Source organism: Opisthorchis viverrini (assembly GCF_000715545.1).
Source record: "Opisthorchis viverrini unplaced genomic scaffold opera_v5_543, whole genome shotgun sequence".
NCBI lineage: Eukaryota > Metazoa > Platyhelminthes > Trematoda > Opisthorchiida > Opisthorchiidae > Opisthorchis > Opisthorchis viverrini.
In genome coordinates, this window is record NW_008752205.1 from 119,156 (window position 1) to 141,340 (window position 22,185).

Genomic DNA, 22,185 nt, shown 5'->3' on the forward strand with positions numbered 1-22,185 from the left:
CCTACTCTATGGCCGTTAAAATTGGCCTGTCAGATCTGAGTGCCTCAAATTTTTTTCGAGCATTTGGTTTTAAAGTACTTGTAGTATAGTAGGAGCTAACTGACAGCAGCATCTACCAATTGAAACGGTCCATAAGCAAGTACTATAAGTCCAATTCGCTGGAGCACAAGATGAGGCCTATCTGGTTAAGTTGCTTTGGACATGTAGTAGTAACTACACCACACCACCGTCTACCAAAGAAAGCCATATTTTTCAGCTCAAATCTTTTCTGGAGAAACGTCCGTTAAGGACCGGTCATGACGTGACAATGCAACATGAAGGTGACTATTGTAGGGATCTTCGCACATTCATGGGTGGGGTCCACGCGACTCTATTCGCGCGCGGTTAGAAACCTCATAGGGACCGTCACCAAAAAAAAGATCCCAGTCGCGAGCTTGCTGTCACCTCCTAGCCTGTCTGCTTAGCTAACTTTCGTTTGCTGCTGCGTTAGGTTTATTTTGAGTGGCACCTACCAAGGGGTCGGACCAACCTCACCGATGGCGTCTTGTCTAAAAGTGCTGCCAAGATTTTTCTATTACACTGGTTCAAAAAGGCACCTCGCTGGCGACGTTGTGTACTGTACGTAGCTTGGGCGCTCCGCTTGGTGGTTTGGCAGTCAGATTGCATGAGGCCAACTGTGAAGCGTGGCAAATATAAACAACCAGGCACCTCGCTCGTCTTCGCTTTCTCTAGGGACGTAGAACTCCTTACACTGAGTTCTACCCTTCTGCCTTATTCTACTTTTTTTAAGACTTCCTTCACCCTTTGCCGCGGTTAAGTACCAATTTCCACTACTAGTGTAATTTTGTCTACAAGGATGGTGATAACGTAAGTAACCAATAGTTAGGTATCTGAATGGCGAACCATTTTGCTAAAATCGTCTCAATATTCGTTGTTTTGTGCCAACAAGTTTGTGATTTGGGTTTATAAATAGTTCCTAGCCCCTTTCGGTCTGTGGCCGTGACCACCTGCCCCTACTTGATGTACTGCTATCGTCTCTCTCTTACAAAGTTAAAAATTATCAAAAAGCGAATCCAGTGGGACATGTAATGTGACATAAATTTTCAGCTCTCAATGGCAATCAGCATGGTTGGCGATCCGAGCCTGATAATCATGGACGAGCCATCATGCGGTGTGGATCCACGATCAAGGAGGAACTTGTGGTAAGTTACTGGAGAAGTGTTTTTTATATGAATGCGTCAGTTTCATTCGAACCTTTCGACTAATCTTGACAAAAGTTTACCGGATAGAAAGCAATAGAAAAAATGACAGTATCAAGTTGTCGGTAAAAAAGGGCTTATTAAATCAGACAGAATGAATGACAAACAATCTTTTATTACCATTCGCGGTGATAATCTCTCAACCTTGGCATACTCTGTGGCACAGCGGTATTTGTTTCCACAAGACGCACACAGTGGACATTTTTTTCCTTTAAGGAAGAATTTTAGTGGCACGAAGCTGCTTTCAATTGCAATCTTTCCTTGAAGAATTGTTCTTGGATAAAATGTATGTATATATTGTTTGGCTGTCATGGGTAGGATGTATACTTTTGTGGTTTGATCTGTCCCACTTTATCAATCATAGACATTGCCGCTGTGTGAAGGAGATACACGAAAATTTTGTGTTCGACCATTGGTATTTTTGGAGCGTTAAGTGGAATTGATGGGAGCATCATATCACTACCGCTGAAGTACCACTGATTGCTCTCAGATCAGCTGATTACATTTCACAGGTTGAGCTAATCGGGCTGTGTAATTCGTACGCCGAAGGACCTTTTGCCTCAAGGAGTCCTAGCTGTTTATTAATGCATCGAGTGGAGACGACTGCAAGTCCATGGATTAGCAACGAAGCATGAAAGCCCTCGCCACTCAAATGGGTCGGGTTTTTAACTGCTGTCTTGCTTGATAGGGACCACGGAAAGAGACCAAAGGTGGGTGACTTTCAGAAACAAATTTATGTCACTTAGCGAATGGTGATTCTGGATCAAAGCTGTTGTCTTCAGTGCGTGCCTCTCACGTTTCCTGCTATATTGGACAAACAGAAGCATTTATTGTCAATCAACTGGCTAGACCATCGCCTTCAACCTGTAGCTGTCATGTTCTTATTTTCTCTATCCGTGATGTACGGAGCTGTAGCAGCTGAAAGCATCGCAATTCGGTTTTCCGCTTAGAAAGTTGACTGAATGACCGACTGGCTTCACCTAACCTAACTTGGCTTGGCAAATAAGCTAGCCTGAAATAAGTGCACTCATTTGTTGCATATCGGTAGCACTACTCATAAGGCTGCAAAAGACTCTTCGAGAACCCGGAAAGAGACCAAAGGTGGGTGACTTTCAGAAACAAATTTATGTCACTTAGCGAATGGTGATTCTGGATCAAAGCTGTTGTCTTCAGTGCGTGCCTCTCACGTTTCCTGCTATATTGGACAAACAGAAGCATTTATTGTCAATCAACTGGCTAGACCATCGCCTTCAACCTGTAGCTGTCATGTTCTTATTTTCTCTATCCGTGATGTACGGAGCTGTAGCAGCTGAAAGCATCGCAATTCGGTTTTCCGCTTAGAAAGTTGACTGAATGACCGACTGGCTTCACCTAACCTAACTTGGCTTGGCAAATAAGCTAGCCTGAAATAAGTGCACTCATTTGTTGCATATCGGTAGCACTACTCATAAGGTTGCAAAAGACTCTTCGAGAACCCACAGCCGGACTAGCATAAACGAGAAATTCAGCTGGAATTAGTAGAGTCCCTTTAAAAACAAATCTTTGTGAGCAAAGGCAAGTGTTTGTGCACATCGTTTTTTCTTCTTGATAAGATCGAAAGGGTGATACGAATCGATGGTAGTTGGGGAAGAATGTTGGGTGGAGGTACAGAAGCTGGACCGAAAGATGGCCAATTCCCAATTATCACCCACCTTTCTTTTGTTAACTAACCGTACATCTTCAGGATAACTTATAATTTGGTGGTCCTGATTCAAACTTACCAGCATGATGCCACAAACGCTTATTCGTACTGAGCTAACTGACAGCCGATGACGACCGATGGACAAGTTTACCGAAGTGGATAAATACGTATCGACATCACATTTGTCTACTCTCTTGCCGACGCGAAGCATCTCCCCACAGGTTTGGAAGAATACGCAGAGAAATACGTTCATTTGCAGGCCAACAGGATATCAAATAAGGATTCATTTGAGCCCTTACTGATTCCTTAACTTAATCTGCTGCACAAAGTCTGTTTGTGCGACATACGAGATAGTGAAGTATTTTTCTCGACGTAATACTACTTATAAGGTTGCTGCCGACGGTAAGCCATCAAAGGATCTTCAGCAACCTTGTAGGTTGTGCGTGTTGAAACACGTTGCAACAGAATTTGCAGTGTTTCACTCAACATGACTGCAGTAAGTCAGCCTTCCTGCAAGGAGATGCCCCTGTGGAAGGATCGTTTATGTTTGTTGGGGGGTACTGCACGAGGCCTAGAGGTGGCAAGATGGAGTCTCGAAAGTAGCTTGATCAACCAGCACATTATAGGTGCATATCACAGTATAAACACCGATGAAACTCTCCAAGTCCTTCACAAAACACACTCAAACTGATTCAGATGAACAGAATCGTAGCGTAAGACTCGATTGAAGTCGCAATGCTGTGAGCTGTGCTGGCTCTCACGCACACACTAACCCACGTCCACATACGGTCATTGTTTCTGATACTCACTACACTCCCTTGGCGACACTGCCCCATGTATCTGGTTCTGCGTTGATCACTAGCTTTATTCCCTTTCTGACTGTATTCATGTTAACCCTAACCTCTATACTTACATGGTTTGACGCTAAATTATCAAAAAAGTATCGTTACCTCGCCTATCTTCTGTGACTGTTATCTGTGTTCACCTAATGGGTGGAATTCCACCTTACTAAAGGTGTGGCAAAGGAAGCTGAGGAATATCAGTTCAAGAGCTTTCTGAATTCCCGGCCAAGTTCGGCTTGCATAATGTTAAAAAGCCTGAGCGCCATGTGGGGTATAATATGGAAACCTGTGAGGTCCAAACAGCGTGGTGGAGTAATAATAAGCATTGATGTAACAGCTCTTTATATTATTGTACTAATTAACAACCGTTTTCCGGCCTCTGTGTTGTGAGAAGGCACATCTCTAGCGCAGAGAATAAACTTATACCGTATTGACATAAATAATAGTGTCTACTACTGTGTCTAAGCACCACTTATCTCACCTTTCAAAGTGTGCCCTATAGACAAAATGACGGTGTCGCTGTGGGCTCTGAAGTATCATCCATGGTGGGTAAACTTTCCTGACACCATGTTGATACTAAGGCCTTGTGTGACTCCGCCCATCTACCACGTAGCTGGCTGAGATACGTTGATGTCATACTTGATGATACGCTTGAATGTACAATGCGGTAGTACGCTGGTCGCATCTGACTACCAACTAAACTCAGGAACACACCAATCAGAGAACATGATAGCGGATCCGAATGACGCTGCACTTAACTCCTATACAGTTGATTGTAGAAATCTTTGAAAAAGGTTGTCAAAGGCAACGGAAATGTCGGATTATAACACCTTATTCCACTACGCTGTCTTCTTACTTAAAAAGTTTCCCTGCTGGTACCATAGACCCACAGCAATAGGGCCTCTAAACTGCGAGCACTCCGATCTGAATCTGTCATGTCCACAAGAGAAACCGTTGCCTGTTGATCAGGTTGCAGACGATCCATTCGCCCAGCCTGTCAGTTGGTTTTCAAACGTTTTGTCACCATGAGAGAAGACATCGTCAGGTAGCGGTTGGGGGGGTCATCTGATCAACAGCCAACCGATCCACCCAAGACGTTACTGGTTAGACACACCGTCTACGAGAAACACCGTCATCCCTACCTGCGATTCGACACATCCGAATGAAACAAATGGTAATGTGGTCACAATTTGTTCGAATTCGTGAAGAATCTGCAGGTACGATAAAATTCCCCTGATTCGCGTTAATCCTAGTGAAAACTAGGCACTGCAACCAATTCAGTGCAAAAATAAATGGGAGTCTCTTGATTTGCTACCTTGAAGATGATATACCATACTTAAATCATTCAAACCAATTTTGGAATTACTGAGTCCCAGGTGTCATGCACAATGATCTTTCTTTCAGGCAGAGCACTAGAGTCACCTTTAACCTCTTAGATGAGGAATGAAGCTGGAACTATGAGTTTCACAATCTTTTCGAAGATGTAAGAGTTAGCGTTTATTTCGTCCAGTCAACTCACTCATCCATTAAATGGATAGAAAAGTTCTTATCTGTTAAAGGTCCTCTCCACTGTGAGTTCGAATAAGAACTCACTCATCCATTAAATGGATAGAAAATTTCTTATCTGGTAAAAGCCCTCTCCACGGTGAGTTCGAATAAGCCCTGACCATGACATTGAAAAGTTGGAGCTCATCTCACTTCCCTTGTTTCTTCCTCATCTCTGGTTCCCTGAATAAATAATTCCTAAGATTATCCACCAGTAAGAATTATATGCTCAAAGTTGATGTTGTCATCTCTGATAAGGGAAGACAAAATAGCGATACTAAGTATGTTCTTCACTCGGAAACATACTTTGATAAAGCTGTCCATTCCACTGGAGTCCCTCGGTCTTTTACTTCATAAGGATCACTCAAGTCAAGTATGTTCTCTTTCTCTGACAGGAAAACGTTGCTTAACTGCATCAAGGGCACACAGAGGGGTTGCGTGGTAACAACGCACTTTATTGATGAAGGCGAATCCTTGTGTGATCGTCTGGCAATTCTGGTCAATGGGAATCTTCTGTAAGTTACGTGATCCCGTTCTGACTCGCGTTACAAAGTTGGTTTTGTATTTCTATGCCTTTCAACTTCCAAGGCACATGAGGAAAACTTGCCGGCATTGATCGAATTGTGGGAGTGCGTCTCGGAAAAAAAGTTTCAGTGGATGATGACTTGCTTTGTTACACCCAAATAACCAAACGAAAACGGGAACTGGTGTACTTTGTGGTCAGGTCGACAGTGGGGACAATGACAATGAGAATGATAATGATGACGACGGTGGTGGTAGTGTTGATAGGGTTACAAATTACCATCAATGCCATTTGCAACCCCCAAAAATTGTTTCTTCTATTGGCATAGTATTTATCATCTATACGGTCTCTGGCGTTTCCTGTCCTTTATTTGAATCCGCACCCCGTAGTCTTGAAATAGCCAGCATCAAGGAGGCAAGAGAAGCGTAGAAATTGGTATACTAAACCGCTTTCCTGTCCTTTATTTGAATCCGCACCCCGTAGTCTTGAAATAGCCAGCATCAAGGAGGCAAGAGAAGCGTAGAAATTGGTATAACTAAACCGCCAGCAAAGTCGATCAACTTAGTTGACTTCATTCGCGAAGTGTCATAAACCTAGCTTAGGTACCTCATAGCAAGACGACTCGTTTGGGTGTCGGAGTAATGACCTATTCAATGACATTGTTGACTATTACTTATGGAAAGATGAATCTCTATTTCTTAAAAATAGTATAGGTACATCGTCATTCCTTCCAAAAATACAATATTGAGTAAGGTACACTTAACCGCAGAGTTATCCGGCGACATTTATGGCGACTCATTTACGACCGCGTGATGGGTCCCATGCATGACTAAACGGTTAGTGAGCTAAAAGAGAGTTTCCCGTCAGCGAATTCCCGCTTTGTGACGTATTTAGTTTTTGGTCTTTTTCATTTTACTTGGTGGATCTCGATTAGGCAATCCCTACCTGGGCTGAATTTTAGGCGAAATACACTAACTATGGACGACTTCGACTGCATGTTCCACCGCTCAGCAATAGGTAGATGAATGCAGCCGCCGCTTTAAGCTTCATGTATGAAACTTCCTGCAGGCGTTATGAGGCGAGTTGCCTCCAAAAATTCAGGTCGAAGGGTCGAACGGGGCAGTGCTAGCTGAGCTTTTTCTATCGCATCACATCGGATCGCGGGATATGCTCATAAGGCCTTCAGTTGATCGGTGATCGGATATCGTTTGCTTCATTCCTTGGTGGAGTCATTTTTAGTTGGCCTAAGATTCTCGTCCAAAATGCCTACTGGATTTTGCCATTTTAGCTTTGAAGTAATTTACGCTTGACAGACTGTCACTTCACCAAAGATGATGGACTGGGACAGTACCCGAGCGACCACTTTCGATAAGGATTCCGAGTCCAGGAAGATGACGCATTCCATTAGATGGTAGTTGTGCATTCCAGCCGGCGGTACGGCACAATCCAACCTGCTTTTGTGGTTTCTGTATATGCACGTCAGCAGCTTGCGCGGGACTGAGAATAAAAAAGCAACCAGTAAGACGCAGGCAAGCAAATGTAAGAAACGAATTTTACTTGCTTTTCATGTGGAACATATCTACCGCCGAAAAATTCTAGGTACAACGAATTTGGAGGCTGATCTCTTTCCACGAGAATTTTGCTTTACAGACGTGGGGAAGGAATACAAAATCTGTTGTGCAGCAGAAATTGAAATTGTTATCTAGGCGTGAGGTTTCGGTGGATTTCGTTACTGATAGAAACTAGTGATGTCACAAGCATACGACGCAAATTTATTCACTAAATAAACGATTCCCGTTGGATGTTACAGGATGCAGCTGCGCAGTGGAAAGACCTTGAAAACAAAGTGGACTATGCTCTTTTAATTGGATACAGCAGGATCTCTAGATACTATGTTTACAATATTGCAGTATATTAACATAAAGACAGAACATACTGCTCAATGGTATGCTGAAAAACCTTTAACAGCCTGTCAGCTGTTTCCCTTTGACCTACCAAATAGGCTGGATCCCTGAGTCTTTGTCAACCTTGTGTTCCGGTCGAAAGCCAAGTTGCAACTGGAGAAGAATTTTCATCAACTTTATCGGTAGTGTGCTGTCTTACTGCGACACCTCGAAAATCGTACCAACTGAAACACGAGGTGACCTTTGTGCGACACAATAAGCTGAAGGACATCACAGCGAGAGATATGGCTGGGATTCAGTTCCATCTCCCGTTGAAAACAAGTTGCTATGCAAATGGGTGTATTTCGCGAATTTCGTACAATTTGTGTTCAAGCAGAAGACAAGGAAATATAAAACTCAGAGATGCCCCTTTCTGATGAAGCCCAATAAGGGCGGAGCCCATTGTTGGCTGTCAGAAATATTTCAGTAACCTAATGAGTGGCTTGTTGCTCTCTGTTTTATTTACTATCCTCAGCCGTTAATCCGTCTTATTGTTAGAACCAAGCTGGGTCTCGTCCTGCAAGATGATTCATCGATCGCCTTCACACCCTACGACAGGTTCTGGAAAATAGACACTGCTTCCATCAACCAACAACGGTACTCTTCCTTGCCTTGAAAGCTGCCTTTGACTCTGTCAAGCAATGGCTTGGCAGCGAAGTATAAGTCATTACCAGCAAACGCAGCTGCGCTGGCTATTGCCGTCTACCTGGATGGAGACCCCGAGATGGGCCATAACAATGGTTAGGGATTTTGTCAGACATGGTCCAGTCGCGCCCTCAATGGCGCTCATGTATCCAAGCTGTTGCCATCAATATATATCTCCCTTCACAATCCTCCCACTTAACAGTCCACCTAGAGTGCTGTATTTAAGCACTAATTTATCAGTTCGCACCTCCAGTGCGCAGCAACCTACCCCACCTCCCCGAATCATTGATGAACGAAACTGTGGCAGTTACAACCACTGTACGGCAAGTGCGCGGTTCTTACAGCCGACAGTGATGATGATGATGATGATGATGATGATGATGATGATGATGATGATGATGATTGACTCAGTGGAGCTTTAGACACCATTGCAGTGTCTGTGCAATAAAGGTGCCGCGCATAAATTCCTGATTCTCCCTAATGGTCTCCCATCAGAGAGCTGTTTTGAAAGTACAACGCTTGAAGTTGTTGGCGATATGGGTATTGGCTGTTGATCAGGTGGCAACTGATTTGTTCACTGGATAGGAAATTGGATTTTAGACACCATTGCAGTGTCTGTGCAATAAAGGTGCCGCGCATAAATTCCTGATTCTCCCTAATGTGCTGTACGCCAACTCCCGCGGACGCGTGGAAGTCTAAGACAAGCTCTCGCATGAGTTTAAAACATCGGACGGCGTCAGGCAAGGCTGTTCTCTTTCGCCTTCCCTCTTTAACTTTGTCACTGATTCGATTGTGGAAGACTCACAGACAACCCCTAATGCCTGTGGGATTGTAATTCTCCCAGGGCACCCGCTTCCAGTTATCGAGTACACAGACAACAAGGCTCACGTGGCTATGTTTGAACATGAAATGAATATAGTTACATAAATTCTACATTTATGAGAGGAATGAATGAATGAATGACCAACCTCAGAGGATTATATACCTGGAACAGGTTGAGCTTTGATGATTTTCTGCCCGTACATGGCGTATTGTGGAAAACTATCCTACAGCTTCGTCAAAGTGACCTGAATGGCTTAACATACAATAGGGAAACAACATGTGTAACGTTACTATGAGCAAGGGAACGCTTAAAACTGATACTTATAGTTCTCTGCTCGATTTGAGGACGCTTCTTGGTTTTCTCCAAAGGATCTGTAACATTTGAGGAAGTAAGCCGTAGTAGAGTGTGTATTCACTCTCTATTCATCTCATTTGCGTTGATAAATCACGAAATCCACAAGTTATATTCTTACCCCATTAGTTACTGAAACCACTTTACTTAACTTCATTTAATTTGTGGTCGAAATTCTTAGAAAACATAACCACTCAATTTAAAGTTGATTAGTTTCGTGCATGACATCTGAGCTTAGTCATGCTAAACATCTGTTTAGGATCCACAGTATCGGAGTGAACGGACTTCACAAGTCACCAGGGTAGTTTCCTGCCGAAAACTGCCGCTAAGTACTTTTTATCAAGTATGAACTGCTTACACCAAGTACTGCTAATAAGTGAACCAGTTTCACCACAGACACCTGAGTGGCACCAGTTTACACAGATATATTACTGATATGCAGTTCAATTTCACATAATTGAACGGGCCATCCTATCCGGATGTGACTGATTCAGATGTACTTCTAGGAGTTCACCACAACGAGTGCCTGTATCTTTCAGGCAGCAAGCAAACCAATGCGTTTATTCTGCAGGCCACGGTGTTCAGTATTTCTCCACAAATCGAACAAAATATCTCCCAGGAATCTACACTGATGGTTTTGCCTGTATAAATCTCTAGATCCGTGTTCTAAAACACACTTTGTGTCATCTGTCTTACACTAGCCGCTGTCACTAGCTGAGCGAAACAAACCGCCGTTCCTGCGTGCATATTTTACGATTGTGGAACTGAACTGAACTAAACCAAGCTGTGGTATATCCAGACTTGATCCCCCAGTAATTTATCTGTATACTTACTTAGGCATTTGTAGCGACACCTTCCGACTTCAGGTGAAGATCGTAGAATATAAATTCTGATCTTTCTGACACATTTGTTCCCTACATACATACCTATTAGTAGACTGCAACTTTACTTTGTTTCGATTTCATTTAGGTGTATGGGCAGCCCCCATCAATTAAAATCATCCTACGGTCATGGCCTCTTCGTTGAAGTGAAGATCGCTCGAAATTACGCACTGATGCCGGATGAAGCTGACTTTGAGGTGCATCAAACCTTGGGAAAATTTGTGCGACACCTACTGGATCAGTTTCCACGAACCACAATTATTGACTCCTTTGAAGATCGAATGTGCTTTCAGTTTGCAGATAGGAATATGCAAGTTTTCCGGGAGGCGACCGAGATGCTTTTACAAGGTCAGTATCACGAGGAAATATACAACTGGACATCGGCATCATAATCTCAGGCAGCAACACTAGTATTAACACTGACTCTTCACTTCCGCACAGACCGAAAATTTGTATAATTACATCATAAAGTGAAAAAAAAACAGAAGAGAATATCTGAGGGCGGACCCTGTGTTAGCCTACCGCAAGCATTCTGAGATGTCTGTAACCTCGAAAATTCACTCAGATAGTCTGAAAAGAAAAAGACGGCACAAAAGCCACTGACGTCGATTAGCCACTACATAGTCTATGGCGTGAGGAGGTAAGATTATAAAGCCTCATCCGAGAAGACGTACCTCACTAACAACACCCAAATACTTTTCAGCCTCACCTCTTACTGTCCACGAAAGCTTTGTTTGCATCCCAGTTTCACCGGTGCACCAAAAACAGTACTAGTCTCAAAAAGCGATGTTTTGGCATGCGTGGCACACGGCGGAGGCTCCACAGTTCACCGTGGTGAATGCAAGATGAATTGCCTGCTGCAATATCGTATGCCCGTTTTATTATTATTATGTTAGCAGTTGGTTGACGTCACCCAAGACTATAAAGTGATTTTACTCATTTTACCGCCTTAATCATCCGCATCGGTAAAAATCAAAGTGCAAACGAGTTTCCGCATGTATTTTGGTCTGTTTAAGTTGGCACAGTTCTGCGTAACCGAACTGACTTTGCTTTCGAGCTGAGGCCACATTAGTCCTACTGTTGTCTTCCCGTGGCTTTCGCTAGTGAGTATTAGTCCAGACAGGTCTCCATCCGTAACTGTGCGAAACGCACATGTCACTGGTCTACTGAAAGCTCCGCTTCCAACAATTTGTACGTAGAACCGACGGTCAACAAAGATATGGTGTCACAAATGTACTTGAACCTGGACCTCATATGTCTTGCATCAAAGCTGTTGTCATCACTGCATACCTATCACTGCCTGCTATACCGGACAAAGAGAAACATCTGAACACAGATCGGTCCATCACTTCCAACGGGTGGTTCCCATTCAAGTATATTACTTATCCTCGGTTGACGAAGCTCCAGCAACCGGAAACACTATATTTCGGTGCACGGTTTTTGCGCTGGAAAAGTGAACTGAACTTAGACGTCTATTATTACATCATGTGCACAGTTATTAGTATGAGGAGATTCGTGAAATTTTTCGCTTTCTCATAGCTGATCTTACTGGTGAACTGCTGCTGTTGGTGGAACAGTTATGTGTTCAAGTACGAGCCTGGAGTTCATGGATTCAAATCTCGCTGGAGTTTCACCATAGGCATACTGCTGGGCGGTACAGTGCTTCTTGGCTTTTCAGGATCGATTGGGTTTACTTGGATTATGAAATCTCCATCACGAAGAAAATCATTTTTCCACTAAATTCAGCCGGTTTTTTGGATGACATTATTTGATAGATAATACCCCTTAAGAACCTGGTCGAGAGTATAGGGCCAAAGAGAGCCAGACGTCTGTGCTCTATCGACCAATAAACAATTGAAGTAAGTGATCGATACGCAACACTAATCAGGCAGCAAGTAAACCATTGGACGACGGAGCACGCCTACGACGACAAATCAGAGGGGAATGGGCCGTTAGTAATCTCAACACAAAGACTGAATACTGTTTCAAACAGCAATGATGTGGTGTTCAGAAAGCCACTCATAAGATAAGTAGACCAAATAGAAGTTGAAGAAATAGACAAATCTGTTAGAAAATAATATACTCGGCCAAAGAAAAGGAAATATAGAATTGAGAGAAATTTTCCAGGTTCTTCTAGGCAATCCATATTTTGGAACACCTAGAATGACCACTGTTTTTGGTATCAGCATCATCATTGGTGCTAGCAGCAACCGAAGAGGGGACTCGTGCTCCCGTTTTAAAAAATGTCAATTCATTTGAATATGTCCTCGTAATAGATAGTTCAAAAAAGGTCAGGGTACGAGAGCTAGTCTACCACGAATATCCAAAGTGCCTTATTCTCTAACACTCAGTCGGACAATCTGAATAGAAAGTGACAGCCGCTAGAATCGGCTAGCCGTCATATTGTCCAATGTCTCCAACCAGACACGGGAAGGACCATGTGAACCTCATCCTGGAAGCCAAACAGCCCCAACGGCCCCGAAACGCTGTGTCACATCCTTCATTCCTTTCTGTTATGCCATTTTGTCCGACTCTAGGTCTCCGTCAGTCCGAATTAAACGCCAACAATCTTCTGCCTGAATTAAGGCCATATCTTTAAAACGACTTGTGTTGCCTTCCAGAGTTATAATATGAAAATGCTTCGTCCTCGTGGTGAACCACTTTTCACGCGTATTTTCAATGCAGGTTTAGAATGATCAGATCTTTTCAAGAGCCCAAGCGTCGTGAATCACGTCCTTGAAAGATCAGCCAGCTACATATGGATTTGTGTGGTAAAAATCTGGTTTTCCTGGACAAAAAATGTCTTCATTTTTGCTTCAGTCGAAGAAGGTGCCCAGCACCAAAAGCGGTGTGGGTCAGATCAGATAATGCGCGTCCTTAACCATCGTTTGCCGAAAAAACGCTGTTCTCCTGTTCACTCTAAAGCAACGCAAGCAGGGAGGCGGCCAAGTTGACTTGGCAGGGGGGTGCGGAAGAGAGGTACTGTCGGTGCGACCCGCATTCTAGGATGAAGTTTGCTTGATTCCCCAGTATGTTGTTAGATGCGCTGCAAGACATGGCTGGCAATCGATGTCAATGTTATTATACTTGTAAGTTTCTACGCAGATCGTTCGAATTAGTGTCTCGGGGGTGTAGGCACCAACGAACAATTGGGTAAGGCCAACCCTAAGACCCTTCTCCATCACAATAAGATTTATTGAAGTATGGTTGCACGACAGCAAAGCTCCGACTCGGCAGCGAACAAGTGGTAATCGGAACCAGAAGATTTGAACTATGTGGAAATAAGATTGAGCTCAGTTCACACATTTTGTTACCACGAATCAAAGAAAAATGCATTATAGCTGAATGACGCTCCCAAGGCATGACAACAACCGCGGCGAGCATCCTAAGGACACGAGTTAAACGAACTCATCTAGTCGCAGTTAATGGATACAACTTTGCATCTCAAACGCCATTTCGATTGCGTCCAGTTGAGATATAATTTCGGAGGGAGTGATATAAGTAACATGATCGAAAAGGACGCCCAAATTGACTGCACTTCATCTTTTGGGACATAATGCCGACACAATACTGTGAATTCTGGCGTACTGTGTAATTCACTAGTCCAGACGATTCAAACACGAAGTGACTGCAGGAGTGTCGGAGAAATGCAGACGGATGTATTTTGTGGCTTTTGTGGCCAACTCGGTTCTTGTATTGATGTGCCCCATCATTTTATCTTATACTGAGTGACCGATCTGGCAAGCAAAAAGCATCACCAACGGTTATCTCGAATGGACTTGGAGACTGAGTGTAGCCCTTGTGATTCGGAACAGAACATAAGACTTACCACCGAAAAAACGATCGTGCAGTAGAAGGGAATGCGGTGAGAAGAGATTATCACGACAGATTTGAATGGAGCGTGATGAACCGGCATTCATCGTGACATGGCCAAGACAAGACAAACATGCTTGTGTACATTCTAGCACTCACACAGAACATGCCACGTTTTGTTTCAAGTTTAATTTCGTAGCTGGCGCGCGCAAGTTTATTTTAGAACTACAGCCGCTTATTTTGCCTCTAGCTATCACTCTCTAATTCATACTGATGGGCTTATTTTCCAACTCGTTGGGAGCATACCGACTGAGATATGATTGGGCCGTCGCATTTTGAGCGTGGAGGGAAACATTTGAACATCTACTCCGCACCGCTTTGTTTTTACTCATACTCATGAGACTAATGATCTTGGGAACAGTAGCTTGAATAGAGCACGAAGCTATGGGCGTGGACACTAAGCTCAGTGATATACAATGCTAACTGCCATCCATAAGAATCAGTATCCCGTGTACCAAAAGGATCGTATTGGACCCTTCCAAAGGTGCATGGGACGGGATAATTGGCATATTTCTTCCGAGAATATTCCAAATCCTTTGATCCTAGTCCATCCATAAGAATCAGTATCCCGTGTACCGAAAGGATCGTATTGGACCCTTCCAAAAGTGCATGGAACGGGATAATTGGCATATTTCTTCTGATAATATTCCAAATCCTTTGATCCTAGAAGTAAAAACAACTTTTGTTATTAGTAAATCTCGCTCGGGATGTCAACATGCCACCAGCACTCAATTTCCCGTTTGGAACTCAACCATAAATTTCAGAAGCAAGACCACGCAACCCCTGAGAAACTGGTTTTCAACATTCCGTTTCAACGGTCTCGCATACCAACAGGACTTCAAGCACTCGACGTATTTTGGAGTTGCGATGACTTTCAAACATAACAACGACTCAAAGAAGCCCTTCTTAGAATGTACGTGCTGTATGTTTGCGCAGGTTTGTTTTCCACATCAAAGCCGATAAAGTATGACGTACTTTAACGGAGATATATAGCATGGTATTTACTGAGGTTACTCCTGCTGAGCTGTATAACTGCCTCAGGATGTCCCATGATGTTGCTGAGTTTTTCGCCGTCGCTCACTGCTGCTCATAGTTTCTCACGGTCTGAGAAGACGACGCAGTGATTGCCACTGGTTATCACCGGAAACATTCGCATAGAATGTTATCAACGGGTCAGAATTTTTGACTGCTCGTATTCCCTGAAGGTCACTTTTCATCTCTGGCTGTTAAGAACTTTGCCAAAGTAAGTGTCATGTTTTCACTGGGCATCCGCTATGTGCCATTTCGTAGCAATAGACAATCAACTTTGTTCGGAAATCACGCAGCACAATGAGCACGAACAAATCCTAATTGTCACATTTCTCGAATATTACAACAGCCTAATTCATGATCAATTTTTCAGAATGCTCTGGAGATATTTTTCAATTATCTGTCTATCTCCGCGTCCCAAACATCCCTTCCTTCCACCAAGGAGGCTGCAACCTTCTATAGCATGATATCCAGTCAACATATTTGTACCAACCTCCCGGGGACCAGTTTGATGGTGAGGATATTGTCATTGGCCATAATCTTTCAGGGTTCATCTACAGCCTCTTGTTTTGAAAGCCAATCAGCAAGGTTCCTCTGGTCTTACGGTATTTGTCAGATCATAAATTTACACATCAGTAGTCAGCGTGCCCAGCGCGCGAGCATTCCGAGGGGTCTGAGTTGGTCCTGATTTACTCATGTGGTTCTCGGTTGATGTCAATGTGGAACTTTTGTCCCATCAAATGTGGCCTTTACTTATCGGGGACCCAGACATTCGCTAAATGTGCCTTCACGATGGCTGAATACTTTTGCTCGGTGTTAGACGAGATGTGGCTGGCATACTCGATATTCAACCTTTCAGCTTCGGAAGTGGACGGACGTTCCGGTCACTAAATTCCGTTGCAACTGTAAACAACTTGATGGCGATTTTTAGGTCTAGCATCTACAAATGGACACGTTCGAAGACTTCTTGCTTTTAGCCCGTCCCTTCAGACTTTCTATTTTAATGGAGCATGTGATACTATGGATCGGTAGTCTGTAACAAGGCCACATAGACAACGGTGAAAATAAGCATTGTTTGTATATGTACTTGACAGTGAAGAAAATCAACAGGTAGACGGAAGCTGGTAATCAAAGAGGTTGCACGGAACATCGTGGCAGAACCAAGCGCTTGGTTTGGTGAATAAATTTGTCAGGGCCTCCTCGGTGCATGCTGATAGGTAAGGCGTGAAAACACACAAAAGCAAATTGCTTTCGTTTCATACATAGCATGGCACAATGCAAATGCGATCATTTATAATGATGACATAGGGAGTGAATGTCAGGCGTGGGTGAGTAGCTGTCGTCGGTAGATCATTAAATGACCCTTTCCAGGTTTCACTGTTTCACTTTTGTTCGGTTGTTGTTGCTCCTCAGTACAGCACCTGAGCAACCGCGCAGAGAACTAGATATCTGGATGAACACCCGTTGGTCAGGCAGAAAGAAGCCTGACAACAAACCGTTTGAAGACACTTATTTGGAGCAACCGTAGCCAGTCTCAATTTTCCCTGTCCCAGCGGATCCATATCTAAAGAGAACTATGAAATACTGTGTAGGGCAGACGTAAAAATTATCGATACCTATTGAGAACTGGACACAGACGTCTGTATAGAAAATTTGTACCTCATGGTACCCAAAAAAGGTCGCCTTTAACCATCACTTTTTGCTGGAATTTGGTTACACAGTTCTTGAGCGCGCTCTTTGCTTTTAATTACTCCAATGTAATTGAGATTAAGGCCATATTTACAAGCACGATTTTGTCGTACGACCTAATGCGCGTATAACTCTCGCTCCTTATTTCACATGCATTAATCAAGTGACTACCAGCCCTGGGCAGGAAATGCTAACTCCTTTGTGTACACCCTCTTGAGTGACCTTAAGCAATATTTCTACTTTGCTTGCCTTGTGCCCGCCTTGTCTGGTTCAATGCACTGAAGCTTTTGCCTCACTGCGGGCTTCTATCCTGTTAACCAGGCTCTGAATGTGTGCTCCGTGTGCTACGTGATTCCACAGGCTTCGATTTCCGTATATGTCCTGCTGACTCCGCATATACTTAAGTTACATTATGCTCATTCATTGTTGTCGCTTGGTTGAGTTTTGCTTCCATCAGAGGGATTAGTTTGTGTGGCTTCTAACTTCTTTTTGAGATGTCACGAGCAGCTTCCCTGAATGTAAGTCAAATTACATGTTTCAACCACGAATTTTCGCCCCTTGTGAATATCCAACAGTTGTTGTCCACTGAGAATAGTGGGAATTTTAGTAAGTACGTTGTATCTTGGTCCAGATTTTTTGTGCTTGTTTTTTGCTGCGATGATTTGCCACGCGGTTGACGTGACCATTTCGGTTTGCGGTTCTGAAGGATTCCGGCGCTTTGAAGTTAGATAAGGCACTCGGTATCTTCACGAAGACTTTGCGAAAAGTACCTCAGCCCTACTTGAAAAGGAATGAAGTTATCCGCATTTCAAGGCACGGTTCTGTGGGTTACGAGCGGTGGTCAAACAGATTAATTGTAGACTACTGACAGAATTTCAGTAGCTAGACGTGTTCGTCAATCTGCGTAGCAATTGCTGAGCGCGTAGAGGCTTATTCATGATTTTTCCATATATTGGGGCACACAGTGGCGTTCGCCACCTATTAACGTTGTAACGGCGACATGCCTAGCAGTTATTTTCCAGGGGCTGGCGTTTGGATTATTTTTTCGCTCCTTACACGTAGCGCACATGCCTATTGTATTTTCTCCGGGTTTGATGTTGAAGTTGACCGGGATTTATTACTCGACGACGCTGAAGCTTGTACTTAAGATTACTCGCATTTCAAGCTCACGAATGCCTAGTTGGCACTGGGCAATGCGAAATATCCCTGTGTACCAGTAAAACGATGACATAGGTGCATTGTCATATGTAAAATTTGACGTCGACAAGTCGCAGTAACATTAGTAATTTTAAAATTCGATCTTATGGTTGGTATATCACACTGATCATAAGCTGAAATATGCAGTTTCATCTATGCCCATCCGTGCCTGAAACGTGTTGAACAGCAAAATGTCTCAGTATTTATCTTCACTGGGAAAAGAGCGTTGCGTCGCTTTATTTTGGGTTGCCCCGTGCTAAAAGAATTTTGGAATTGGTCTTAACGAATAGTATTCCAGTTAGAGATATTTGTTGACTTTGAAAGTTTACTCAGCTGAGTAGGTCACTCGTAAGAAAAAACTGCAACGTAAATATGCATAACATTTACACGGTTTTCTGGAGAAGTTAATTTTTGTTTTCATTTAGTGGTCGAGTGGATTGGCCAGCTGATCAGCACGAGAGTTGTTGCTCGACGCTCAGCTTGGTTGCGTTGCCTGGCGACCTTTGTCCACAGTTTACCACTATATCACGGTAGCAAACGAAACAGATAAGAAACCCTCAATCAAAGGTCCTTAAAACACTAGGGGGTGGCGAGTGGAAAGAGTTGAGGTATTTGGCTACTGGTGATTATACTGTCATTGAGCGATCACATCACGAATGTGGACTTTAGGAGCGTTGCCGATGAGGTAAGCACAACTTTAGTAACCGTGAGTGTTTAGACCCAGTATGACGGACACTTTGTGCCTGATGTGCGAGTCCTGATTGTGCTAGCGCTTACTGCGCCTCGAAGAGCATTCAACGTTGTTTGTCCTTTCTTCGGTTGTTGGTCTTTAGACGCGTGTTTCCATATCATAATTTTACACACGTTGGGATTCATCTGATCTGACTGGAACTGTTGGTGGCGTGAATTCGAATGAGCCGTTTCTCTCTTTTATCGCATATTATCATGCTACCCTTCCGCATCCGTCACTTGCATTCGCTTTTAATCTTTGTGACCATGGTCTCCAAGAATAAGTGATCATACTAATAATTACAGTCTCGAAATTTGCGCGTATTTGGGAGACGCAATTCAACATGGTTTGTACCTTCGACACTTTGAAGACCTTATCGTCTTGTCGATTAACAAGGAATGGTGATTTGATCAAGCTGAAGCCTGTGAAATCAAACATCAAGGAGCATGTTTTGAGCAATAGACGCAACTACCTCAGCTGATTTTGTCGGAGATTATTTGAAAAATGTCTTACTACACTTCTTGGTGAGGAAGCAACCGCAGCATCCCGGTTTCATTGTCAATAACTTTGTTTTTCTTTTGGAATGCCAACAGCGGCTACGGACATCTTCCATTCACCCGGGTATCAGTACTTTTTCGAATAATTACTTGACTGAGTCGAAAATCTTCTAGCCTGTTCTAGGTGCTTCTATTCGTCTTATAGAGGTGGTTTTGCTTGCGTTTATCAGACGGAACGATAAAAAAGGTGGATGTATGGGTACTAGTCTTTATGACAAAAAGCGGGACAGAGAGCAGAAAAAAACATGAATGTGGATGAAGAATGAGGAGTTTTTGTGTAAGTAACGTATTACTGGTAACATGGAACGTTTGACCTTCGCTGAACCTCCAGATAAGTTTTAGGTGTTTCAACTTACAAATGATATGGAACGCACCAGTAAGAATTCAGTTTAGGAGCAGAGCTAAAAGTAAGCTGCGAAAAAAACTAGGTGAAATTGAAAAAGACGCTACAACAAAGCCACAAGCCTCAATTGCGTATGCATACATACCAGTCGTCTCTGCAACGACAAGTTGAAATCTGTATGACTAGAGCACAACAAAATCCATGCATTAGCCTCTTCACCACGCATAATTCCAACAGTGCCAGTTTGCAGCGCAGATGTCCGAATCAGGTAATACAACAGAATCGATGTATCTCAACGATGAACAAGTCGAAAGTATGGGGTTGCCTATTGATGCCAAAACGCACTAGCAAGTAAAAGCAAGAATTTACAACTGAATTGCCTATTGATGCCAAAACGCACTAGCAACTGATATAAGACAGCTAAGGTCAGAGAGAATGAGCGATTTCAATGTAGGTTCACTTAGTAGTTCGGTCGAACGGACAGCAGAAACGAATAAGATGTATAGATCTTTCGGAAACTTCGTATGAACAGACAGACGATGGTGCTTGAAGTAGAAACCGACCCAGAGACTGGAAGCAGTCAAGTTAGCAAAAGATGAGGACCCTGATGACACGACTGATCATGAATTAAACTTATAGAATAAACTGTCCAGGAGGGTGGGTGGAAACCTGCAGTAACCATAGAGCAAACAGTTGAAAAGTGTGCATCTTAGTTGCACTGCAGCATCTCAATTCTGTTCTAGGCTTCCAGGTTGTCAAGCGCACTACTCTGATTTTGCACAGCTTTTCAGTAGCGTGTGAATAGCCCAAACTAAGTGATAAAGGCTTGAAAAGGGGATAATTGGTTAAGGGAGAACAGCTATTCGGCTGAAAGATGCGGGTAAGCTGTAGGCCGGATGTTCGCTCCCTCTAAAGACACAAAAGTGTGTTCCGAGGCAGCCCGGCATAATGAAAAACAAATAGAAACAAACGCATAAGTTACTCATGCACGCGTCCCTGGGCTTGAGCCCGCGAATTTTGGTGTCTCCCTCTAAAGACACAAAAGTGTGTTCCGAGGCAGCCGGCATAATGAAAAACAAATAGAAACAAACGCATAAGTTACTCATGCACGCGTCCCTGGGCTTGAGCCCGCGAATTTTGGTGTGTTCCAAGGGTTTTAAAAAATATCTCGAATTTTCAGTTCTAGAAAATACCTCTGAACTGACTGCACGAGAAAATTTAGTCCGGTCTGAATTTAAGCCCGTAAATTAAACCTATGACTCTAGTGGACATAGAGTCAATCAAACCCAGTCAGATGTGCGATGTGTGCCATGCATAAGGTGCTAGAGGATTAGGGGTGTCTTAATCCATGGAGTTAAGCTAGACACTGACTGTGGCACCCTTCTTGCAGAAGAATGGTACGCGATCTGCAGGGTGCGGTGGCTATCTGACTAATGTCGTGGGCCGCATTTAGTTGTAATGGCATAAAGACAGCCGTCATTCCCTGCGTAGTGCTCAAAAAGCACATGAGCTGCTATTTTTGTTACGTCTAAGAAGAAATCTCGCTAGTAACGAAAACAGTCAATGTAAATGAAGATCTTGAAGGAACGTACTTCTCAAAGGGTTAGTCAAAACTCTCCAATGGTTCATACAGTTTTCGCTCTTCATGGATTCATCAGGTAGACTCAGTCAAGCCTTCCGTGAAAACCAAATTTGTGTACAAAGGGGTCTGCTTCTGGGAGGTACAAATCCAGTACTGTTTACATCGACCTGAGTAAAAACGCATCATGTGTTTCAAAGGTCGACGTACCACCGAGGGAGTCATTAAGTGACCAGGATTGACGCACCCACACAGGTAAGCGTCTGAAAAGCTGTGCAGACCTCCGACAGTCGCATGCCGCTTGCTACTGAACATTGAACTTGGCTATGCCAGTGACATCACAGCACACTGCGCTCCTACTGTCCTCTGTCATCCCGGAGAAACGGAGCTAAGCGCAGCTGGGGAGTTTGAATAAGACATCGTTCAAAAAAGGCTGGGGAATTCCTTTCCAAGAAAGACTAAGTGACCGAAGCATTCAGATGCCTGGAGTGGGTTTACAAGCCCAGCTTTAATTCGAAAAATTCCAGATGGGCGAAATTGCCGGATGTGCCCACAAGGTAGTACAAAGCAATCCATCCGGTGAGCTCTCAGATATGGAACGGAGACTCAGTTGAAAAGGACGTGGTTTGGAATTACCCATTCAATAACTCAGACACAGAAGCTTTGTAGCAGCCCTGTGCCTCAGCAGAGGCGTT

At 43.5% G+C, this 22,185-nt stretch overlaps 2 protein-coding genes across 2 annotated transcripts in view; one reads left to right on the forward strand and one right to left on the reverse strand.

The window, feature by feature from the left end:
- Nucleotides 1–10,840, forward strand: part of T265_15491 (hypothetical protein) — a gene marked incomplete at both ends in the record, with an annotated part of 98,511 nt that extends 87,671 nt beyond the window's left edge. The window contains 3 exons of the mRNA XM_009178371.1: nt 1,108–1,202; nt 5,723–5,842; nt 10,582–10,840. Of these exons, the coding sequence (XP_009176635.1) occupies nt 1,108–1,202; nt 5,723–5,842; nt 10,582–10,840 (474 nt within the window). The remainder of the gene's footprint in view (nt 1–1,107; nt 1,203–5,722; nt 5,843–10,581) is intronic.
- T265_11660 (hypothetical protein) overlaps nt 1–22,185 on the reverse strand; it is a gene marked incomplete at both ends in the record, with an annotated part of 28,559 nt that overhangs the window by 3,804 nt on the left and 2,570 nt on the right. Inside the window, 2 exons of the mRNA XM_009178372.1 lie at nt 7,166–7,347; nt 11,016–11,063. Coding sequence (XP_009176636.1) covers nt 7,166–7,347; nt 11,016–11,063 — 230 coding nt within the window. The remainder of the gene's footprint in view (nt 1–7,165; nt 7,348–11,015; nt 11,064–22,185) is intronic.